Source organism: Peromyscus californicus, unplaced genomic scaffold (genome assembly GCF_007827085.1).
Source record: "Peromyscus californicus insignis strain IS unplaced genomic scaffold, ASM782708v3 Scaffold_4__1_contigs__length_199733344, whole genome shotgun sequence".
In the NCBI taxonomy this organism is placed as follows: Eukaryota; Metazoa; Chordata; class Mammalia; order Rodentia; family Cricetidae; genus Peromyscus; species Peromyscus californicus.
The window spans coordinates 31,480,178-31,502,964 of NW_026294562.1; the positions used below are offsets into that span (position 1 = coordinate 31,480,178).

At 36.1% G+C, this 22,787-nt stretch overlaps 1 protein-coding gene across 1 annotated transcript in view; it reads left to right on the top strand.

Annotated features, from left to right (window-relative positions):
• Prkg1 (protein kinase cGMP-dependent 1) overlaps window positions 1–22,787 on the top strand; it is a 1,138,884-nt gene that overhangs the window by 1,015,082 nt on the left and 101,015 nt on the right. Inside the window, 1 exon segment of the mRNA XM_052760872.1 lies at window positions 201–275. Within this exon segment, the coding sequence (XP_052616832.1) occupies window positions 201–275 (75 nt within the window).

Genomic DNA, 22,787 nt, shown 5'->3' on the forward strand with positions numbered 1-22,787 from the left:
GTTGACCAGATAGAAGAAGCCCCTGACCTCATAATTTTTAAGACCAAATTAGAGGAAATTCTGCTGTCTAATGTATTTCTTGAATTTTTTAATTTAGTTTTATTAAGATGACTTTAAAACATTTCACTATTAATGACTGGTTGCCATTATTTTGACTTTGCAGAGGACTTAACTTGATCACTCTGGTTTTCCTCTGACAGCTCATTCAAGCATTTGATTGGAGGACTGGATGATGTTTCTAACAAAGCATATGAAGATGCAGAAGCGAAAGCAAAGTAAGTGAGATTCACTTTGGGGAATTTATTTTAATAAAAATGATTTTAATATGTTAAGGTCAAATATTTGGACTTTATGTCAGTGCTCTGGCACTAAGACAGATTATTTAAAAGAACTATTAAGCAAACAATGTACTTGTTACACAATATGTTTACTTAGAATGGCTCTTTTCAACATGAAATCTTAATTTTGTAAAGATCCACTCAAGAAGGTAAGTGGTAGTTTAAAATCCAATATAAACAATTACAATAAAACATTTAATTGTCAGACTGAAAATATTTTCTGATGCTATTAGTGGCTAAATATCTCATTAATTATAATTTTGTATAAATGCAATTCTTCTACAAAAATGATTTGCTATAAAACAAAACTTTAATGTTTGGCAAAGATTTGTTATATTCAAGATTCTTTTTATTTCAAAGAAATGTAGGTTACTTTGGAAAAAAACAATGGTCTTCATCATCCCCCTTTTCACCCAATACAAACTGATAATTCATATCCTATAAGACAGCAGAAGGATTAAGCATATAAAATTTAGTGTGAAGTCGATGATTTGTGCCAAAATTGTAGTAACCTCAAAGCATAAAAGAAATAAAATATTTTGCTCTGAGAATCCATGAAAAAAGGTTTATAATAGGAGTAAAATATTAAGAACTTCAGGTATGCAAATAAGATGACTGGTGGGCCATCTTAAAAACATGAGCAGCTACTTTAGACTTAGAGAAAAAGTCAACTATCTTGTAGAACATACTCTAGCTGATTTGCTATATATCTAGTTTCTTACAGCTTTAGGTAGATAATTTTCATATAACTCCTATTATTCAAGTAAAAGTTGATACCAATCTCAGCCTTAAAATTATCAGTGATGGGAAAATGACCGTGAGACCCTTCTTAACATCTATTGACTTTGTAGAAATAACAGTGTGACAGTGTATGAATTCTGATCATTCATGGATTCATTTATACATGCTGCATGTCAAAAGAATAAGGAAATGAGTATACTTAATCCAGATTTGGACAGTTAGAAGGAAGATTTGACCATAGTTTGTCACACTGTAATGTGAACCTAAACAAAAACTAAGTCTTTGTTCCTCTGCTCACTCTTGGTCATGACTCCCAACACCTGTCTCTCAGCCTCAGATAGCACATCTTTAAAGTGGTAGCTACTGTTGCATTTTAATTAATGACATTATGCAAAGCCTTTGTAAATTGTTATAAAAGTGGATGACCTTGTTGAAGTAATCTTTGGAAACATACTTTGACATATGACTGTGATAACAGATATTAATTATTCCATATTCCAAAAATATGTTGCATAACTAAGAAATATTTAATCTTATATAACTTCTCATATTTATATAGTAATTTATTAAAGCATACTTAGGCTAGAAAATATCCATAGATAAAGTTTTATAAAACAGTAACAGTTTGATCAAACAGTTATGGTTAAGGAATAAGAAATAATAAAATGACTGTCTACATCAAGATATTTCCCAATGTTTGTTTGACCAGTAGATTTGTTAGACTATAGTTTAGACATCATGAACCAAACATACAGTCATAGGGTATATAACATGATTTGATAGATGTATTAATTAAGAACTGATCACAATAATTAAGCTTACTAACCCCATCTATCACCTCACATAAGTTACTCTTGTGTATGTGGTGAATTGATCAAATTCTGCTTAAATTAGCCATTGACTTAATCAGTAACCACAAAATTAATGGAAATTACTGATTTGGTTAGCTATGGATTGAGTCAGCCACCAGATGGAATCAATCACTAGTCAGATTAATCACCAATTAGATCAACTATTAACTGGATCAAACTTGGTTATAGAGGCCTCTGATTAGATCAGCTACTAATCTGATCAATTGCTGGTGAATAGGCCACTATTCAGAAGGCCTGCTGACTGATAGGCTGTCTCAGAAGACACATTGTCTTAGCAAATTTCATTCAGAAGAGATTTATCTTAAGTTGTTTGATTATAAGTAAAACCAAGTGACTGCATACTTAATATTCTTTAATGTTAATTATTACTGAGGGAGTGCAAATAGTTTCATTAAAAAAAAAATAAATCCCTGATCTGAATTCTAGAGAGAATGATAATAAGTTCATTCTCTGAAATTGTCTTATAACAAACAAATGTTAAAGTAGTTGTCATTATGCTTTCTACACTGTTAGCACTTTATACAGTGCTAACAAATAACATCAGAAGGTGTCTGATGTAGCAGTCATCCCTCAGTCAGATGCGCTTATGCTTAGAGGAGGCAAACTATGAATTTCCACAGGCTAAACTTTATCTGCACTAGCAAGCTCAGATGTCTATTTGTGTTGTCTGTTGTCTCTTTCCATTGACTTTCTTCCCGTTAAATACATTTTACATTTCTTTGGTATTTAAGGAACTTTAAAAGGCTTGCCTGTGCAATAGAAACTAGGAACATCCTCTAATTGGGTTAAATTCACTGGATAATTCTGTTAATGCCTTTACATTTCTATATAGACCAGGAAACCTAGTGCAGGTACAGCAGAGGTCATGATTAAACGCCACTGTGTAATTTGTATTCTTTTAAGGTCCCCTTGGTTTTGCAAAAGCCTTGAAATTTGAGCTTAATGTTTCTTAAAACTCCACTAAAATGATCCTGTTAAGTACTCATGTAAGACGATTAATTTTTCCATGTCTATTCTTACTTGAGAAAGAAGACATAAAATAGGACTGACTATAACAACTGAGTCCTTTGAGATATTTAAAACTCAGAGGCAAGGAACTCATTTCTTATTGGCATAACCCTCTCAATGGCAGACTGATTGCCCTCAAGTAAACATGCTATTATTCTCAGAAAACTCATACCAAATATGTAGATCAGACAGTCCAGGAAAATTGGCTTGGAAGAAACACTTGAGAGAAATGGTTTTCATCTTCTACTGAAGGATATGTGTCCTCTGCCTATACTGCAATATTTTTCCTAAATTTATGTTTGATAGAAACTAAGCTCATGGTGCATTTCTATCTATTCTATTAAAAAGCCTTTCTTAATTGCTGATAATCTTCCACTAAAGGCTTTGCTTTTTAAAATATGAATTATACCAAGAAAGATTGAGAGAAACAGTATAATATCAAAATTAGGGATCACTTGAAGTATAAAGTAGAATTGTACTATATAATGTGCATACTGACACAAGACACATTTTTTAGTACTAGAGAATATCTTGTAGTTGGAAGGGAGACTGATATATGTCAATGGTTATTTTCACCCCATACTTTTAAGAATAAGTTATGACAGCTGTTATCACATAATTCCGAGTCTCCTCCTCCATCCATGTGTAAAGCTTGTCTTGAAAAATCATGGCTGTCTATAAATATAATTGTAAATGTTTTATTTCATTCTTTTAAGTATTTTTGACAGATGAGTCTATTAAATAATGTATTATATAGTTAGAGCATTATCAACATATTCATTACTAAATATTGTGCTCAGAAACAATAGGCAAAAGAATTCTTGTTTTATAAAAAAAATACCCTAATTCATATATAGTACACTTTGCATTCAACTTAGCTTATCATAAAAACCTTGATAGTAAAAGTTACACTCTTAAAGTGATTCACGTATGCCATTGTTATAATCTCAAGTTGAGGGCTTACAGTGGGCAAATAAATTAAGTGCTATTCTTTTATGATGATGTTTATTAGTATTAAAATGTTTTGTACTTTTACTTTTTATAAAAATACTATGGCAAGATAGAGAAAGAAAAAGAAAACCAACCAAGCCAATCTAACACGTGCTCCTAACTACCTTTGTGTTTTCATTACACTCATATGTTTTATGTGTTGTTTTCTCCATTTACCGTCATCGCATTGTAAATGTAGAGCAGCATTCTATGTTGTGCTGATATCACCTTAGTAGCTGCCTGGGAACACAGTGAATGGAAACGTAGTTTTCTACATTGATTCAAGTTAAAGCCTTATTCATTCAGTTTATTTTTCTTTGAATATAAGTTCTCAATCACTCCTAAAAACCAAACAACAAAAACAAAACCTCGCCAATAGCATAAGCCACTTACACATATGTTCCATCCAGCTGTGCAAATTACTCTGTATCATGCTTCCATAGAAAGCTGCCGTATTTTAGACCAGTTGGTCCATCTGCCACCTGCTTTATCCTGCTGTCTTATCTTGAAGCCTGGGGATATACATATCTATGTACTTCCACTGAGATATTCTGATAGCTGTATCAGTAGACTGGTGTATGCATTTAGTAACAACCTAAACTGATGAGACTTAATATTGTTCTCCATGAGAATCTCATCTTGTTAAAAATTCATGTGAAGTATACCCATGCTTCATAACCTGCCAAGTCACTTGTTATATAGACCTAGCCTCCCTCTGATAACTCATAGCTCCCCATGCACCGGCCTCACCCCATGTACAATCATTCTTTTATATACATTGATTTACTCAACAAATACTCTCTATATGCCTACAAAATCCCCCTCCCCATAAAATAGTGACTAAAACAGACACATTCCTTGCTATCATGTTATATTTTTTCTAGTGTAAGAGAGATAAACAATCATTATGACAAGACTTCTATGATGAAGTGACATTATCAGTACATTTGAGCTGAATCCTGAGTAATTAGCTGATGCTAGGTAGGCGGTAGTTGAAGTGGGCTAGGCAAGGAGGTATAGAGAAAATTACAGAATAAGAAGCATCCAAAGGGCAAATGGCAAATGAAACTCTAGAAGGAACCAGTAAGAATGGAGAACAGAAGGATCATGAAGCTGGGGATTGATTCCTGAGAAATTTAGCCTTTAAAAGTTAAGAGAAACAATCAGAAAAGACTGAGAAGACATGAGAGGCAAAAGGAAAACCAAACGTATATGTCACTGAGTCCAAGAACAGAGTACTGTGTCTTGGTCCTTTTGGGCTGCAATGCCAAAATGCCATAAAGTGACAAATAAGACCAAACTTGCCAAGACCCCTCTGGAATAGCTATGTTGCTTTTGGTTCTCAACTCCTTTCATCCTGTACCAAATCAATTCACCTGGTCTATGCCTTGTTCTGCCAAAGAATATGTTGTATTTTGGGGGGAGAGGAGAGCATGTTCAAGAGAAACACTGAGCCAAATCATCTTTTAGACAAGAGATTTATTACAATTGTCAACAGGCAATATGGTAGAACAGAAGGCTCTGAAGATTTTCAGCCCTGCTGGTCAAAGCAAGGTGTATCCTATTTTTAAATATTCCCAGGGATTGAGGAGGTCTTGCACAAACAGGAAGCAGGATTAGTTAACATGTGACCTATGCTACATTCCTGAAGTAGGGAAGCAGGGTATGTGTGACTCAATACATGGGTCACTCGATCTGAGTGGGGCTTAGCTAATGCGTGTGACCATAATATGTGGACCTAGTTAGGCTACCTCTGATCACCAGTGAGTGAGTCCTGCTTATAGCCCTCTCTGCTTACCTGAAGAGCCTGAGCTCACCAACAGGATCCATCTAATAGATTCACATAGCACAGGCAGAATAATTTAAAGTAAGCAAGAAAAGAAAATTAAGGCAAGGAGCCAAAAACAAAACGAAGATGCAAAACAGGGCACTTCAATCGCTGTATGAGAAAACAATAACGGACAAAAACTTGACAGGCCCCAGAGCTCTGACTTACTGTCGATAAACAATAAAATACCACAGCCACCTCTCTGTTTCCCTTTAGAAGAATTAACCAGAGTATTGTGCCCATCCCTCTGCTTTATGTTGGAACAATCCTATTCTCATGATTAGTGCTCATTGATTTAAAGCTTTCCCTTTTGTTTACAAGCTCATTTGGGAAGTAATATTTTCATCTGTTTGTTATTTTCCCAATTGCTTTTGGTGGTGAGCCTTGTTGCTTGACACAATGTGATAGCAGTAAAAGATGGCCTCTCCTTCCATTTCATTAACAGAGGAGGCCTTTAGTTGCTCAGTTGGTTTGTCAAGGGGAGGTTGTTGCTGTTTCTCCTTGCTTTCTGGCAGCAGATCTTGCTAAGGCCTTTGATCATTAACTCATCAAATGCCAAATGCCATTAGAGGCACAAGAGGCTGTATAAATCAGAACCCATGGTTGCATTGCTTGGTAGCATGTTTTGAAATGCCCTTTGGGACATCTAACATCTAATAAACATATGATTTCAAATGTGCAGTCTCGTTAACAAGGGGCTGCTCTTTTGAACACAGACTTTGAAATTTGGGCCTTCCCTCCCTTTTCCTTTTTATTAGATTCTTTTTCCTCCTTGGCCTCTTGGAACAAAGATCTTAGCATTCCCACAATCTTATCAACAATTTAGTTTAAACAACTCAGTCTTGATCTAAGCAATTCTCAAGGAAATGGGCCTAGAAAATTGTTTCTTCCCCTGTGGAAAGAATTCAAGTGAGCAATATCCTGTTCGCAAATGAGAATGCTATGCCAATTAAATGGAAAGAACGCTGTAAATGGCATCATGAACTAGACCTCAGACCAGAATTGGAACCTCATGACCACTTGTAGGCTGAGCTGTCAGAGGATAGCCCCAGAGTCTGGGCAATGGAAATTTTATTTTATTGCAGGGCAAAGGGTAGGAAATGAGAAAATTTTGCAGCATTTGGCCCTGAGGTTGGTTTTCAGCCTTGCAAGAAGTATTTGCTTTTGAATTCCAGGACATGTTGACAGGCTAACAAGGGGTATAGACTAGTTTCTAAGACCATCAATACCAGCATTCATACTTCAGTATGACTTGAGGTTTCAAAGGGCATAAAGTAAATTCAGCTGCATTTTTTTAAAAATGTGATCTCATCATAAAACTACATGGCCTTGGATAGGAACTTTACATCTACTTCATTTTTTTAAAATTAAAGCTCCCAAAGGCCATTGGCTGACTTCTTTTCCACTCTGCTTATCTTGAAGACTCCTCAGGTAGCAAGACTTCATAGACGGGATCCCAGGATATCCTTGCATGCAACCTTTTCTAGCTAACAGAAAGAGGACTGACGGTGACTAAAATTCTAGCACTGCTGACTTGCTTGACAAAGACAGATGAATTACTGGGTTTTTAACTGTATTTACTTCTCCTGAGAAGGCACTGCAAATCAGCAAATGGAAAAATGAATGGAACAGATAGTCTCCAAGAGGAGAAACACAAATGTCCAATAACTATTTTAGAGTATTCATTCTCCCTAGTCAACAAAGAAAGGCAAGTTAATCCTACCTTGAGATGCCACCTCACTCCAGTCAGAAAGGCTGTCATCAACAAATCTGACAGCTGATGTTGGAGAGGATGTGGAGAGAAAGGAACCCATAGGTTCTTCTTGGTGGCATTGCAAATGAATACAGTCATTGTGGAGATCAGTTTGGAGATTTTTCAAAAACATTAACGATAGACCTACTCTGTGGCCCAGATATTTCACTCCTGGACATATACCCAGAGAACTCCATATCCTACCATAGAGATATTTGCACCCCATGTTTATTGCCACTTTATCCATTATAGCACAAAATTGGAATCAACCTAGTCATCCATCAACAGATGAATGGATAATGAAAATGTGATATATACCATTACTATTCATCTCTAAGGAAAATGAATTGATTTAAAATGTTTAATATTAAGCATAATCATACAATCTCAAAAAATGCATGTTCTTCTTCATACATGTTATCTAGCCAATAATAAATGTATATAACACAGTATAACATAACAAGAAGAGGTTAAATATTAAGGATGTGGAAAAATTGAAAGTAGGCAGTGAACACAAGTTAGGAAAGAAGATAGAAAGCTAATTGTTTTTCTAGTTCTAACTCTCTCATGCATTTTTAAATGTTGCTGGTGGATAAGTGCAATAAAATGTATTTGATAGTGAAAGTAGAATATCCAATGTGAAATTTCAAGTTTCCTTTCAAAATGGCTCCTCCAGTTGTGTAGAAGTTCAATGGGATGTATACACTTTGCATTCGGTTAATTTCGGTATGTGGGGTTTTTTTATTTGCACATTTTTATAATAAAATTATTTTTGAAAAATTAAAATAAAAAGGAAGGACATGTCCTTCCCACCATTCCCATATTCACTCATGATAATTGAGAATTATTTTCAAAGCATTAAGAGGTATGGGACTCGAGATAATTAGGTCCCATGAAGCAGTAAGACTGGCCTTTCTAATGCCCCAAACTTCTTGCACAGCATTCAGAACAATCCAATACATTGTCCTTTCAGTATTACTCATGTCCTAAGTCTGTTTGTAATACTTTTTAAAAGCATGAAGATAAAAAAAAAATCTAGTTTATCCCTGTATGTTCTTGGCAGTTTCGAGCAACAAATACCATTTGCATTAAAAACTTTTTATGACTTACATAGATATGAAGACAAAAAAAAATCTAGTTTATCCCTGTATGTTCTTGGCAGTTTCAAGTGACAAATATTTGCCATAAAATCTCTCCTTATGACTTACACAGATATAGCATATATTTAAACCTGTGTTGAGGGCATATTTAGAGAGAAAATTTGTGAGTGGTGCTAGCCAGCTGTTGGCCGGGTGACCTGGCTGCTGTATTGACAAGGGCACGTAAACAGGGAGAGGAACATCAGCTAGGGACTTGGAGCAGGATTTCCTGACAGCACCATGTGAACTTGAGCAAGCACCCTGTGGGCCTGTTTTCTGATCTGAGAGGGAAGGTCCTAAAACCTTCCTTCTCTTTCTGCTTTCGATTTCTGAGATGTAGAATGTGCGCACGCAGGCACTCTTTTGGAAACCTAACTCTTCTTTATGCAAGCACCATTTTTACTTCGGCTGTTTTCTAAGTTGATAACAAAGACATTTCTGTGGCATTAACAGAAAACATACTTAAGAAGTAACAAATAGCTATGTATGCTTTTTTAAACAGTAAATTATATTCATTCCTTTTCTAATTTTTGAATATTGCTTATAGTACTTATGCTATTTAAAATAATTGCTTAAAAATCAGGCAGACTTGCTTGGTTAGTTATGGTAATTCAGAGGGGTTAAATAAATTAGCCCATAGAAACAGAATTTTTCATTTTCACCATTATACATAGAATTTTTCTCTTTCTGATATGACATTTAGATATGGTAATAAGCTTGGCTATCTTTCAATAAAGAGCTATTAGAAAATTATAGAGTACTTTTGAAACTGGAAAATGTTATAGTAATATTTCCCAATGAATCCTTTCAGAAAGAAATAATTTTTAAGTAATGACTTAAATAGCAGCACAAATCAGTTTTGATACAATGAACATAATATACGTTACTAATTTACATTTTTAAATTGTTACTTGAAAAAGACACAATATAGAATTGGAGCGTGGCTATTGCTCGGAGCCATTTGCATGGCTCACACCATTTGCCTTCACTGCATAAATTACAGGCGTTAGTCAGCTTTATAAAGTACATCCATCCCGTCAGGCATCCAGCCTGCTCCCTGGTTTATGAAACATACAGAGATATGAAACAGGTGCCCTTGCTTTAGTCTGCACAATTGCAACAAGCAGTGTAGACCCTTTTTTCAGTTACTGATTGAGCACTTTGGATAGCTGTGATCCCAATGTGCTTGAAAAGGAAATAAGACAGCTTTTGAAAAATATTGACTCTAAGGCAAGTTTAAGTTTAAGGGCCTGGAATAGTCAGGTCTAGTAACAATTACCCAGCTGTTGTTTGTTTATATGGTGTAGAAAAAATTTTTTTAGCATAGTATGCCTGCTATGGTAATAAACTTGATTTATAGAACTGTCAATTTCATTCAAAGAATGTGTTTTCCTAAACCAGATTTTCTGCTCATCACATTAGTGTGGAAATTATTCATGTAGACTCAGGGTTTTCTCACTCCAACCTGCTCACTTTATTATAAAAACAATTAAATGAGCGAGGAAGAATATGCTTTAGGTTGCCTATCACCTTTGCATTTCAAGTGAGCTCGAAAGTTTCCTGCAGTCTCAGTAAATGGCCACCCACATCTATATGAACATAGACCAAATGACAGACAGGAATTTGGACAGTATAAACTAGGAGGCTGTGTTAGTCTTTCTTCGGGAGACTCTTTTCACATAGGTAATATTAGTATTTTCTTTTGCATTGATGTGAATATCAGAGTAATAATTTCACATGCTAGCACAAGTTGGGGAGCAAGGAGGAAGTTAAAGAAAACAGAGCTACCAGAGAAGAATTGAACATTTCAACCAATGGGAATGTATGCAAAATGGATCCATAAGGTTACATGACCCAGCGACAGCTAGCTGTCTTAGTTTGTGAAACATGCTACAGTTTCCACATAATGAAAATACCACATAGCAATTCATGTTTTAAGAACACATACCTGTAAAGACATGCCTATAATTATGATACCTCTCTTAATAAACACAAATACATACTATTAACTATATCATGAAAAACAACTACAGTGTTCAGGGTATGCTTTTTTTGGCTCATATTTTTAACTACTTATTTCATCTATATACCACATGAGAGATCACAAAATTCAAAGTAAAGTGCTTTTTTTCTGGGAAAAGAATATGTGTACTTAAAAATCAGACATAATATTTAAAATCAGACACTCTTAAGCAAATGCTTCTCTGTTGGACTGAAGGCAAAGCTTATCTATTTCATACAATTTCCCTTTTACATACATTGTTATTTACATACATTTCTATAATATTTTACTTTAAAATACTTGTTTTTTTAATAATGTCAATATTCAAGTATATAAAAAATAGGAAACTCATTTTATTAATTGTGTCATAAGAATAATTTCCCATCCTGTAATTAGTGGACCAGTTTGGAATTGGATCATTGTTATCAGATATCATATTACATTATTTAATCCACATTACCAATTGCCTTCTAATGCACCTGTGTTTAGCTATCTCCATCATGGAAATGTAATAACAGTTTCAGAAACAGTATCTCTCAATAGTTTTATTGATAAGCTTATTTTATAAGCCAGCCGTTGGCCATGATTTGTAACTGTAGAATGACCACAACTGTCTATATTAACACAGGGTTTTCAACCTTAGCCCCATTTCAGGCTGGATAATTCTAACATTTGAATATAGGGAGAATATCTTATAACGAACAGGGTATTTAACCACCAAACTCTGTCTCCTGGATGTCAGTATTGTATCATAACCCTCAACTCCTGAGTCACAACAATACTTCTATACATTACCAAATATACACTGGGGAACAGGACAGAATGTTAGGGTGAAACCCTGAAAATCTGTTATTAATAGACATGGGGGAAATGATACTCCACTTCCAACAGAAATGTTTACCTGTAGCAATAGTATCATACTTGTCAGAATTTTAAGACTTCATTTACAGTTTTAAAATGTATGATGGAATAATTAATTTGTTAGATTCTGTATCATCAGATGCTGAATCTTTGGGTTTAAGATGTCAGCACTGGTACATTAGCTGAAGCTAACCAAAAAACACTCATTTTGATTAAGTGCATTGTTAGCTGGCATTTTTTACATTGGATATTACTTTTTGTAATCACTTCAAAATGTAATTACTTGTTATAATGCAATGAGTTTTCTTTACAGTCATGTAATTTCTTGGGTTATAATTTCAAAACCTGGCATCATATTAAGAAAGAAAACATGGAAATAGATTTACATAAAAAGAACATTTACTATTACATTGATAATATAATACCAATGCATATTGTGAAATTGCATGTATTAAAAAAATAGAATAGGCTACAGGCAAAAAATAGAGGTGTTTAAGGGGACTGAAAAGGCACATATTTAATGAGCCTCTTCAAATATTACACACACACACACACACACATTTTTGCATTATATGTTCTGTGAACATGGTTTGATTAACTTTTAGAAATAGAGGGTCTGGCATTCTTTACATTCCTCCTCTGGGATAATGGCTAGCAATAGATTCCACCAATCTGGCATTCTTTACATTCCTCCTCTGGGATAATGGCTAGCAATAGATTCCACCAACACAATGCCATGCTGTCATCCTACTGCCTGCTGACATGATCTCAATTTCCCATGTGCTTCTAAGAACAACATGCTGGTTAGTTTCACTTCTTCTGATTGAAGAAATTGCTGAAATTACTAGGGAGGCACAGCATCACCATTCCATGAGCTTCTGGCATCTATGTATCCTTTGATGCAGAATAGGGACAAGGTGAAATTTTTGTGTTTAAAAAAAATTCAGGATAACATAAGAATCCAAAAAGACCTCAAGGAGAATAAGAAGTTAGTACCTGTCCCAGTTTCATTCCCTGTTGCTGTGGAAAAACAAAAACAAACAAACAAAAAAACCCTGGCAAAAGCAGCTTAAAGGAGAAAGGATCTAATCTATTTGGTTCACAATTCTAGGTTACATTCCATTACTGTTGGTAAATCAAGGCAGCAGGAACTTGAAGCCGTTAGCCACATCTTCAGTCAAAAGAGAATAAATGCATGCATGCTTGTACTCAACTCACTTTCTCCACATTTAAGAAATTCAGGATTCCCAGTCTAAGGTGTGGGAACACCCACTTTAAGGCTGGGTTTTCCCATATTGGTTAATATAACCAAGATGATCCTTGAAGATAAGCCCTCAGGTCAACCTACTGTAGACAATTACATTGTCTCATTAAGATTCCTTTTCCAGGAGATTCTACACTGTGAACAGTCCACAGTTCACACTAGCCATCACAGTACCCTGCAGGGTTTGTTAGAAAACAGTAAAATTTTTGAGTGATTTTCAACTATTGGTTCTAATGAGTAGGACTCACTAAGATCATTTGGTGGGTTTTCATCAGCACTTATACTGTTGTTGGATATGTGAGGCATAGAAGTATTGCTTAGTGATTTTTTTCATCTCTATCTATCTTGTACACACATGTGTTTTTCAAGTGTATATGTATGGGATGTATAGGACAAAAATTGATTTTTGTGGACTAGAGTCAGAATGTTTAAAAAGCATATTGAAGGAACTAAGAGCAATGCCTCTTTCCCAATTCAGTTGTGATATTTATTATAATTTCATTTTTTACAAAGCAACCAATGTGTCCTGGCTAACTTTGTCTGTAATTTAACACCACCTAGAGTTATCTGAGAATGGAGTCTCAATTGAGGAATTTCCTAGGTCAGGTAGGCCTGTGGGCATGTCTGTTGGGTGAGGATTGTTTTTTTGTTAACTACTATAGTATACCCCAGCCCACTGTGGGTGGTACCATTCCCTGAATAGATGGTCTTGTGCTATATAAGAAAGCTACCTAAGCATAAGCATGTGAGCAAGCCAGCTACCATGCAGCTTCATCTATGGTTTCTGATAGTCTTCCTTGGCTGTGGATGAGTTCTTGATTGGAAATAATGCTGTGCGTGATGCAAACAGAGCTGGCTTCAAGTCCCTGCTTGAGTTTCTGTCCTGATTTCACTCAACGATAGGCTATAATCTGTGAGGTAAAATAGACCCTCCCTCCCCTGAGTTGCATTTGGTCATGAAGTCTGTCACAGCAACAGAATGAATATTTTTTCATTATGTACATTATCCAATGACTACATATTGTCCCCCATGATCATTAGTTACCGTGGAGGAAGATGAATCAGTGGTTTAGAGCACACACTGCTCTTGCCTAGGACTGAAGTTTAACTCATCTGCACAAATGTCCCAACTTCCTGTTAGCTCCCGAGGATCTGATGCCCTCTTCTGGCCTCTACAGGAACTGTCCCCACATGCAGGCTTCCTTCCCCTCCCCCCATATACACATTAAAAAATAAGTAAAAATAAAACCTCTTTAAACAGAGTTACCTTAAAAACATGTGGAATTGAATAAAAATGAAGAATATAGAAAGAAACTAAGAGGAAATAGAGGTACACATCTGTTGTATAGATGTTTCTTCCAGATACATGTGACCATTGTTATCTTAAGCCAGAGCAGTAGTAACAATTTCATTATGAGCATAACAGGGTCACTAGAGTCACAAAGCTCTAGCAGCCCCTCCACTTCCTAAGATTAACAATGCTGTGAGGAAAAGAGAGTCTTCCTCCAAGGTGTAGTTATTTGTAAACTTCCCTTTATTCATGTTCTTATTTATAAGTAACCCCGATTAAACTTATTGGTTCACTTAGCTCAACTTGGGTAGAAGTGTTTCTTTTGTCTTTCATTGTCCTTTCTATGGTGGATGAATATAAGTAGACTGCCAAGTAACCTTCTTGTAACATGTTCCAGTATCCTAAGTACATGCCCATCTAGCAATGGTCTGGTAGTGCCATCTCCATAATCAAAGAATGGAGTGTCATTATTGTGAGGAATAAAGTAAGCTAATGCTTTAAAACTTAAAATGCAAAGCATGTATGTTGCTCAATTTGCTAAATGGTCTTTTAATAAAAAACCTGATGGAGATATTGAGGTAAATGCTAAAAGATCAGAGAGACAAAGGAACAAGCCACTGCCACATCTTACCTCTAGGACTCTTCAGCCTGAAAAGGGTCAGTTCCTGTCTCCTCATGCCTTATGTACCTTTCTCCACCCAGCCATCACTTCCTAGTGCTGGGAATAATGATATGTGTGCTTCCCAAGCAAAGGCATGAGATCTCAAGTGCTGGGATTAAAGGTGTGTGCCACCACTGCCTGGCTGTTTCTAATTTAGTGGCTGGTTCTGTCCTCTGATCCTCAGGCAAGTTTATTAGGGTACACAATAATATATCACCACACTGATGTGACAACACCACCTGGAGTGGATGATCCTAGATACCCCTGTGTTTCTTTCCTAGACTAAGTCAATCTCATATAGTCCAGGGTGGCTGTGAACCCACAGACATATAGATGGAGCTCTGCCTCCCAAGTGCTAGGATTAAAGGTGTGTGCCACCACTGCCTGGCCTCTATGTTTAATCTAGTGACTTGTTCTGTCCTCTGATCTTCAGGCAAATTTTATTAGGGTACACAATGTATCACCACATTTCCCCTTTTTTGTCTAAAATAATAAAAGAAGTTTATAACTAATATAAGAAAAGCTATATGCAACAAGTACAATAAGAATATACAATATATACAGTCAAGAATTACATTAACAATGTCCAGTCCATAAACATTTGACAAATTCAGAGAAAATACTCCATTATTTACCCTATTTTGGTGAGTCCAAAATGTTGTACATAATTCAATTTCTAGCCTAAATTGTATTACCAACCCAAAACTATCTTTTGATGTCTTTCAATCTTATACACTTCACACATATTTAGTGAGTTTCTTTTCTGAATTTGTTAATAAGGAAAACTATATAATTGTTGAGTCTCCAACTCCCTCAGAGAACTAAGAAGGAAATATTACTTAAGTAAGCAAGGAAGTCCAAACAAGCAACTTCCAAAAAAATGTGAGAATGACAGAAACAGCTGACTGCCTGGACAGTCACCTGAGGTTTCTCTGCAATGTTGGGGCATCCATCTTTGGCCTACAGGCTTAGCATATCTGACAGACTTTTCTGTGTAGCAGAATTTTCTGAAGGGCCTTCCTACCTTGTCTTGGCAAAGTTTGGCAGTCCTTTCTTTTGTGTCCTGCTTGTCCACTTTGGACAGCATACTGTCAGCAGTCGAGGCAAGAGTACTTTCTTGCCCAGTGGTAACTTTTGCCACAAAGAAAGTAAACTCCATAAGGAGTTTCTTTGATGCCCATTGTCTTCTCTGAAGTAGACTGGTGCTGCCAGGAGCAGACATGTCTCATCAAAAAACAATAAGAATCTATGTTATTAAAACATCTTAAATGCTATATTCTATAGATCTCTGAAGTGTTTGAAGTTGAACTTGAAAACATACCTAACCTGACAAGTTCTGCTGTAATAGGTGACTAGCTACTAACATTCATTTTTTTTATCCTAAATAGTTGGTAATAACTTTCAAGGACTAGAAAATTGCATTGCATTGTTAAATGAGTTGTATAGATACAATGCCTTGAACAAGATTAGAAACATATATATACATATATATACACAGTATGTTCTAACAAAATTAATCTCAACTTTTTATCAAAATACAAAATTTGTATACAATATACAAAAATCCGATCCAATGTAAAATATTGAAAACTAGTTGCTTTTAAAAAATAGATTCAATAACCTACCATTTTATCTTATATCTATATTCTTGGGGTTTTTTTCAGAGTAGATTCAATAATCTACCCTTTTATCTTATCATTTCTATATAATACATTTCTATATCATATTGACCTTTCTTATTTTAGAAAGAGATTGACTATGACCAATCACAATTTTTAACCAATCCCTAAACAAAGACAAACATCCATAATCCATTTTTTGGGAATGTGAGTATAGTTTTCTAGGCTACTTCCTCCTGATTGGGGGATGCTAGAAGTCTTATGGAGACACAAAGAAAATTTAGGATGAGGGCCAAGTCCTGATTGGAGTAGTCTGTGAGTCTGTGTCATCTCAGCTAGCCATTTTGATATTGTCCTGAGCAGTTTGTAGTCCAAAGCCAATCTTTGGGTGGTGTTTGTTAGCTCAATGGCATTATCATTGTCCTGATGGAATCATCATTGTGGGGTCCCATCTTTTTTTTGGAGACTTCAAAGTAGCTGTTAGGTGTGGTCATGGCTCACTGCAGAAAATCTTTTTCTGGATGGACAAGTTTTCTGGATGATTTGTCCTTTTTCTTCAGATGTCTCACTTGTCCAGTGGTCTTCAGATTTCTTAGCTTTCATTCCCGAGACAAAACCAAAACTCTTCTCCAACCCTAACTTTGGGGAGTTTCCCTTTTCTAATCTTTTATCAATTTTGATTTATGGTTTCTCCTTAAATTTTTGTTTTATTTTCTAAAGGTGTTCTATCATCCAGAGCTGTATGGTTTCTTACAATAGGTATTAGGTTCTTTAATTGCTCTGAGAAGGAGTTCCTTCCACAATGACAGGAAATGACAGAACAGAATTTGACATGGGGCCCTGTGACAAGCCCCTCAGGGAGTTTCCCAATGGCAAAGGCAAAGAATTACCTTGTCTGTCCCGTTTATCTACATTTGTCAGTCCAATGTCTGCCTTTGCCACATCTTCTGCATAATCCAGAAGGGAGGGACATTCTGTTGGGATTATTCCTTGAAAAAACATTGTTTCTAGGAACACCCTGTTTGAAGTCCCTTTTTAGGTGACCTTGTTTACCACAACTGAAACATTTGACATTATGATTTTTCTTCAAACTTCTAGAAATCTCTTCTTCTATCCAAGCATCATCATGATCATGAGATTCAATATTTATTGTATCTCGGATCCATTCCTCCAAGGGTGCTGATCTTGCCTTTAATGGCCTAATTACCCTTTTGCATTGTGCATTAGCATTTTTCAAAAGCCAGAGATTCAAATTTTATCTGTCCAACTTCTAAATTTGGTATCATTCTATTTACTGCTGAAGTCAATCTTTGTAAGAAGTCAGTGAAGGTTTCTTTTGGGCCTTGTATAACTTTAGTAAATGATTCAATTTTCTTTCCTACTTCTTCAATTCTGTCCCAAGCATTCAAGGCTGCCATGTGGCATAAAGCTAGGGTGTGGTCATCATATAAAGACTGTCTTTGTATGTCAGCATAATTACCCTCTCCAAAAAGTTGATCTTGAGATATTTCAAGACCTCTAACCCTACTCCATTGTTCAGTGGTCTTAGCCTCATCCTTCCACCATGTCATCCATTATAATTTGGGACCAGCTTCTAAGACTGTTGTAACCAAATCTCTCCAGTCTTGAGGGATAATTCTATTACAAGTTGACCATGAGTTTAACATCTGCTTCACAAAAGATGAGTGGATGTCATATGAGACTATTGCTTCTTTGAATCGCCTCAAATCTAACATTTGCACAGGAGTCCAATCAGCTCTTACACAGCCTTGAGGATATCTATCATCTGGCCGTTCCTGTAAAGTTACTGGATAGATTAAGTTTGACTATTTGAAAACCTTAGGCTGTTTCTCTGTAACCTTATAATGCAATGTTGAGATTGGTTCTTCTTTAAAATCCTCTGTTTGGGTCTGAATATCTCTATGATCTGAAATTTTATCTTGTCACTCATATTAACCAACTTTTTTAATGATAAAACAGAAATGATCAAAAAATAATATTTATAATTGACATTACATAAATCCCATCAACATTAATTATCCTCTCATTTAATTGTTCTATTTTCAGAACATCAATCATATTATCAAACAGAGAAAAAAGGGATTCCATCACATGTAGCAGGCAAAAAGAATACAAAGTAGAAGATAAGTTCTCTCCCATTGTGAAACTTACCATCTAATTAAAAAATCCAATAATAACAATGAGAACTGTGCTGCTATTTTGTCAGAGGGGAATGATGGAATGCTGTCTGAGCCCTTAGATGGGCATCTTTGTCACCCTAAGAATTTATCTATTTTTATCAAAACACTATTCTTTGTAAAGGAAAAAGGACTTTAAGCCAAGGAAGTATTTGTTCATGTCAATTTACTTATAACTATCTATTAATTTTTTTCATTTGTAATGTTATAAGGTGTGGTTGTTGACATCTTTAGTACAAGAACATTTTAAGCTTTATACTCAACTGTCCAGCCCCTGTAGGTATATGTTTGTGACAGGAAGAGCTGAATGTGGTCAAGAGTGTCATTTTCCTTAGACCTCTGAGGTCCTAGTGAACTAACTTGTTTCTCTTTGCCAGTTACTAATTGAAGTGACCATTGGTGGGCTTTCACATCATTTTAATGATTTACACTGGCAGGTTGAAGTTGGATTATGTTTACAAATGCAAGAATAACAAAAACAAACAAGTACCTCATCCTGTTTTGGGGACTGTCCCTGCATTTAGAGACTGATCTTTAGTAATGCTGTGCCCACTGGCATCCTTCTTAGCTCTTCAGAATATGAAACTTGAATCACTATAGATGCTTAGAATATGTATTTATTTCTGTATTTATTGGATTATAATGTCCATTTACTCTACAATGTAGCATAATCCCTCACTTACAAAAACTCTCAACAACCAGAAAATTCAAATACTCCAAATTAGTTTTACTATAATAGACATTAATAATATTGAAGACCAGGAAAACCAAAAAAAAAAAAGCCCATAACCATCTAAACTATAAAATATCTCATTTGTATTCATTCGTTCATTCTTTGAAGACTGGTTACTTATCCATATAACTTGTACAAGGCAAACAGCAATAATTTAAATACTCAAATTATAAGAACAACTCAAATGTCAGAGGACCTGGAAAGTTCAAATGCCTTCTATTGAAACAAATTATAATATTATTGAGATAGGCAAATGTATTTTAGGGCATTTTCTGAAATGTTAAAATGTTATATAAATATAACATAATCCTGTTGACTTTTGACGATTGTGATTTGCTCTAAAAATAGTCAGACATAGCTGTATGTTTTGATGTCTGTTGAGGCTCCTTTGTCACAGGGGCACTCCTGCAGAAACTCTGGAAGGTTGGTAAGCTGAAGCAGGTGTCCTGGTGTAGATCCCCCCTTCAGATTGCCTTGTTGCTTTTAAATGGTGCCATGGAGCTTGCCTCTCTCTGGCTTTGGGTCTTTGAGCCTCCAACCTGACTACATTTATGTTCAACTTTTTTCAACAAAAATTTTTAGGAGGTTCAATGAGTCTTTAAATATTTTGTGCTTGACCACTTCACTTCCTGACACCTTAAGCTGATTTGGTTGATTAGGAGGTAGTAGCCTCACAGTTTTGTTTTGTTTTTTATTATTACTTTACATCCTGGCTGCAGTTTCCCCTCCCTCCTCTCCTCCCAGTCCTTCCCACCACTCCCTTCTGTTCCCACCCCCCCCCCCCCCCCAATCCACTCATCCTCGTCCATTTCTGTTCAGGAAAGGGCAGGTCTCCCATGAACTGATATCCATAAAAGCCCAGCAGTTTTATATGGTCTCGCATCAACCTTATGTTAGTTTTGATTTACAGTGGTGACTCTTGTCTGTCAGCTATCTCCTTGTGTTTTTAAATGATCACTATCCGTTTTCATCCTTCCTCCCATACCTATATTAGCTGCATTTCTTCTCTTAAAAACTTTGACCTTTTCAAGCGGAAATGTAATACACAGTCTTCTCTCAAAGTATTCCATCCAGACAGGAAGGCAGGCGTCTGCTCTACCCCTCTCCACTGATTACATTTCAAATAATTGGTACCTTACTTCTGTCTCGGTGAGAAGTGAGGTCTTTAAATTTTATTTTCTTGCAAATTTTGTATCATTATGAATTCATGGATTTTTATATTATAAGTGTATTTTCGATGTATTCAGTAATTTTCTGGTTGAAGCTCCCTCGGGTTGGTTTGTTGCTTCCCCTTGACATGACTCATTAGTTGCTTTCTGGGTAATTTAAATGCAGCAGTAATTTAAATGCTCAAATTATGAGAACCACCCAAATGTCAGAGAATCTGGAAAATTCAAATGCCTCCAATTAAAACCAATTATACTATTATTGAGATAGGCAAATGTATCTAAAGCATTTTCTGAAATGCTAAACTGTTATATGAATATAACATAACCCTTTTGTACTTATGTATTCTAAGGATTATGAATAAAGCAATGATTAATGTCAATAGTGGTGAACTATTGCTTTCTGGGTAGAGATGATCTAGATTCTTCATGAGCTATTGCTCCCCTGGCCTTAACCAGTCATTTATCAAGGAACCCAGGTTACATCTATTCAGCAATGTTGCAACAGAGCTTTTTCATTTCTGAGCTTTTGAGTGTATATATTACTTAACACAAGATGCTGTCTCTAGCCTTTCCTCATTCCCACCTTGTTCCAAGATGGTCGCTCACTAAGTTAGCAACAATATGTGTGATTAAGTCAGAAAATTTTCTTCATCAGTCATTTTAGGTTAGTACTCTCACTGCCTTAAAGGGATATGTTATTTCAGGAGAGCTTGGCTAATGATACCAGTTAACTAAACATTTGTCAGGGACCAGCACCTCTATAGACTATGTTTTCTTAAGATGTTAAATATTTTTAAAAAAATAAAAGGATTCCCCCTTTTTCATTTTTTTGAGACAGGGTTTCACTGTGTAGTCCTGGCTGTCCTGGAACTCATTCTGTAGACCAGGCTAGCCTTGAACCCACAGCGATCCTCCTGCCTCTGCCTATGGACTACTGGGATTAAAGGCATGCATCACCACCATCCGTCTGGGTTCTATTTTTTTTTAATGTGGAGTTAGCTTGCATTAGTAATTGGTTTCCCATCTTAGGTTTTTATGAAACTATCAGTGATTTGTAGAAAACATAAAAGCCATATTGTATTAGTTACTTGTCTTATTGCTATGACAAAATTCTTGACATAAGTAGCCTAAGTGGCTTCCCAGTCTATAGAACACAGTCCCCAATAGCAGGGAAAGTATGGCAGTGGGAAAAAGAAGCTCCTGGTCAGTGAATCTATGCTTAGGGAAACATCTAATACCTGAGCTCAGCTTGCTTTGTCTTTTTATTCAGGCCAGTACCACAACCCATGGAATGGCACTCCCCATATTTAGGTTGGATCATCCCATTCGATAGCTGAATCTCAATAATCTATATACAGCCCTAGAAGCTTGTTTCTGTGGGGACCTTAAATTTCATCAACTCAACAACCAATGAGCTAGAACACATGCACATGTGACAGTATTTATATTTCACCAAAGCAATTTGGCCCTTGGTCTGCTGAGGTAAAGACTTTGCCATAGCCTGTTGCTTGTGCTTTCATTTCCTCCTGTCTTTGCTGAAGTCTTTCTCTGTCTTTTCTGGGAGTTTCATGGTCCCTTCTCTTTGGTGTGACACTTTTATTGGACAGGAAGTTACAGCAGTTATGTGACTGCTATGGGATTCTCTGGGAATGACAAAGAGTTCCTGTCTTCTCAGTCTCTTGCAAAACTCTCTCTCTCTCTCTCTCTCTCTCTCTCTCTCTCTCTCTCTCTCTCTCTCTCTCTCTCTCTCTCTCTGTGTGTGTGTGTGTGTGTGTGTGTGTGTGTGTGTGTGTGTGAATGTTCATGTGGATATTCTAGTGAGTATGCACATATGTGCACATGCATGAGGAGGTCAGAGGTAACCACAGGTGTTGTTCTTCAGGAGCTGTCTACCTTGTTCTGTTTCTCATCCAGATGTGGGGCTCACTGAATAGGCTAGGTAGGCAGGCCAGTGAGCTCCAGCTGTCCAGCTGTCTCATCACTCCCAGTTCTGGGATGACAAACACACTCTACTTTTTACAGGGGTGGTGGGGATTGAACTCAGGTCCTCATGAATGCATGGCAAGCACTTTATTGACTGAGTTTTCTCCCCAGTTCCCTTCTGAAACAGCTTAAATATGTACAGATGAGAGGTAAGTCTTCATTGCTAGAAACAAACAGTAGAACCACTTCCCCCCTAGATCCTGCAGAGATTCCAAACCAGCTAAAGTAAAAATGATTACTTCGTTGTAAATTATGGTTCTTAGGAAAGTAATCTATATGAAATAATAGTTATTTAGGCAAAGCTGCAAGAAGGTTTATTGATATTCCTCTAACGCCC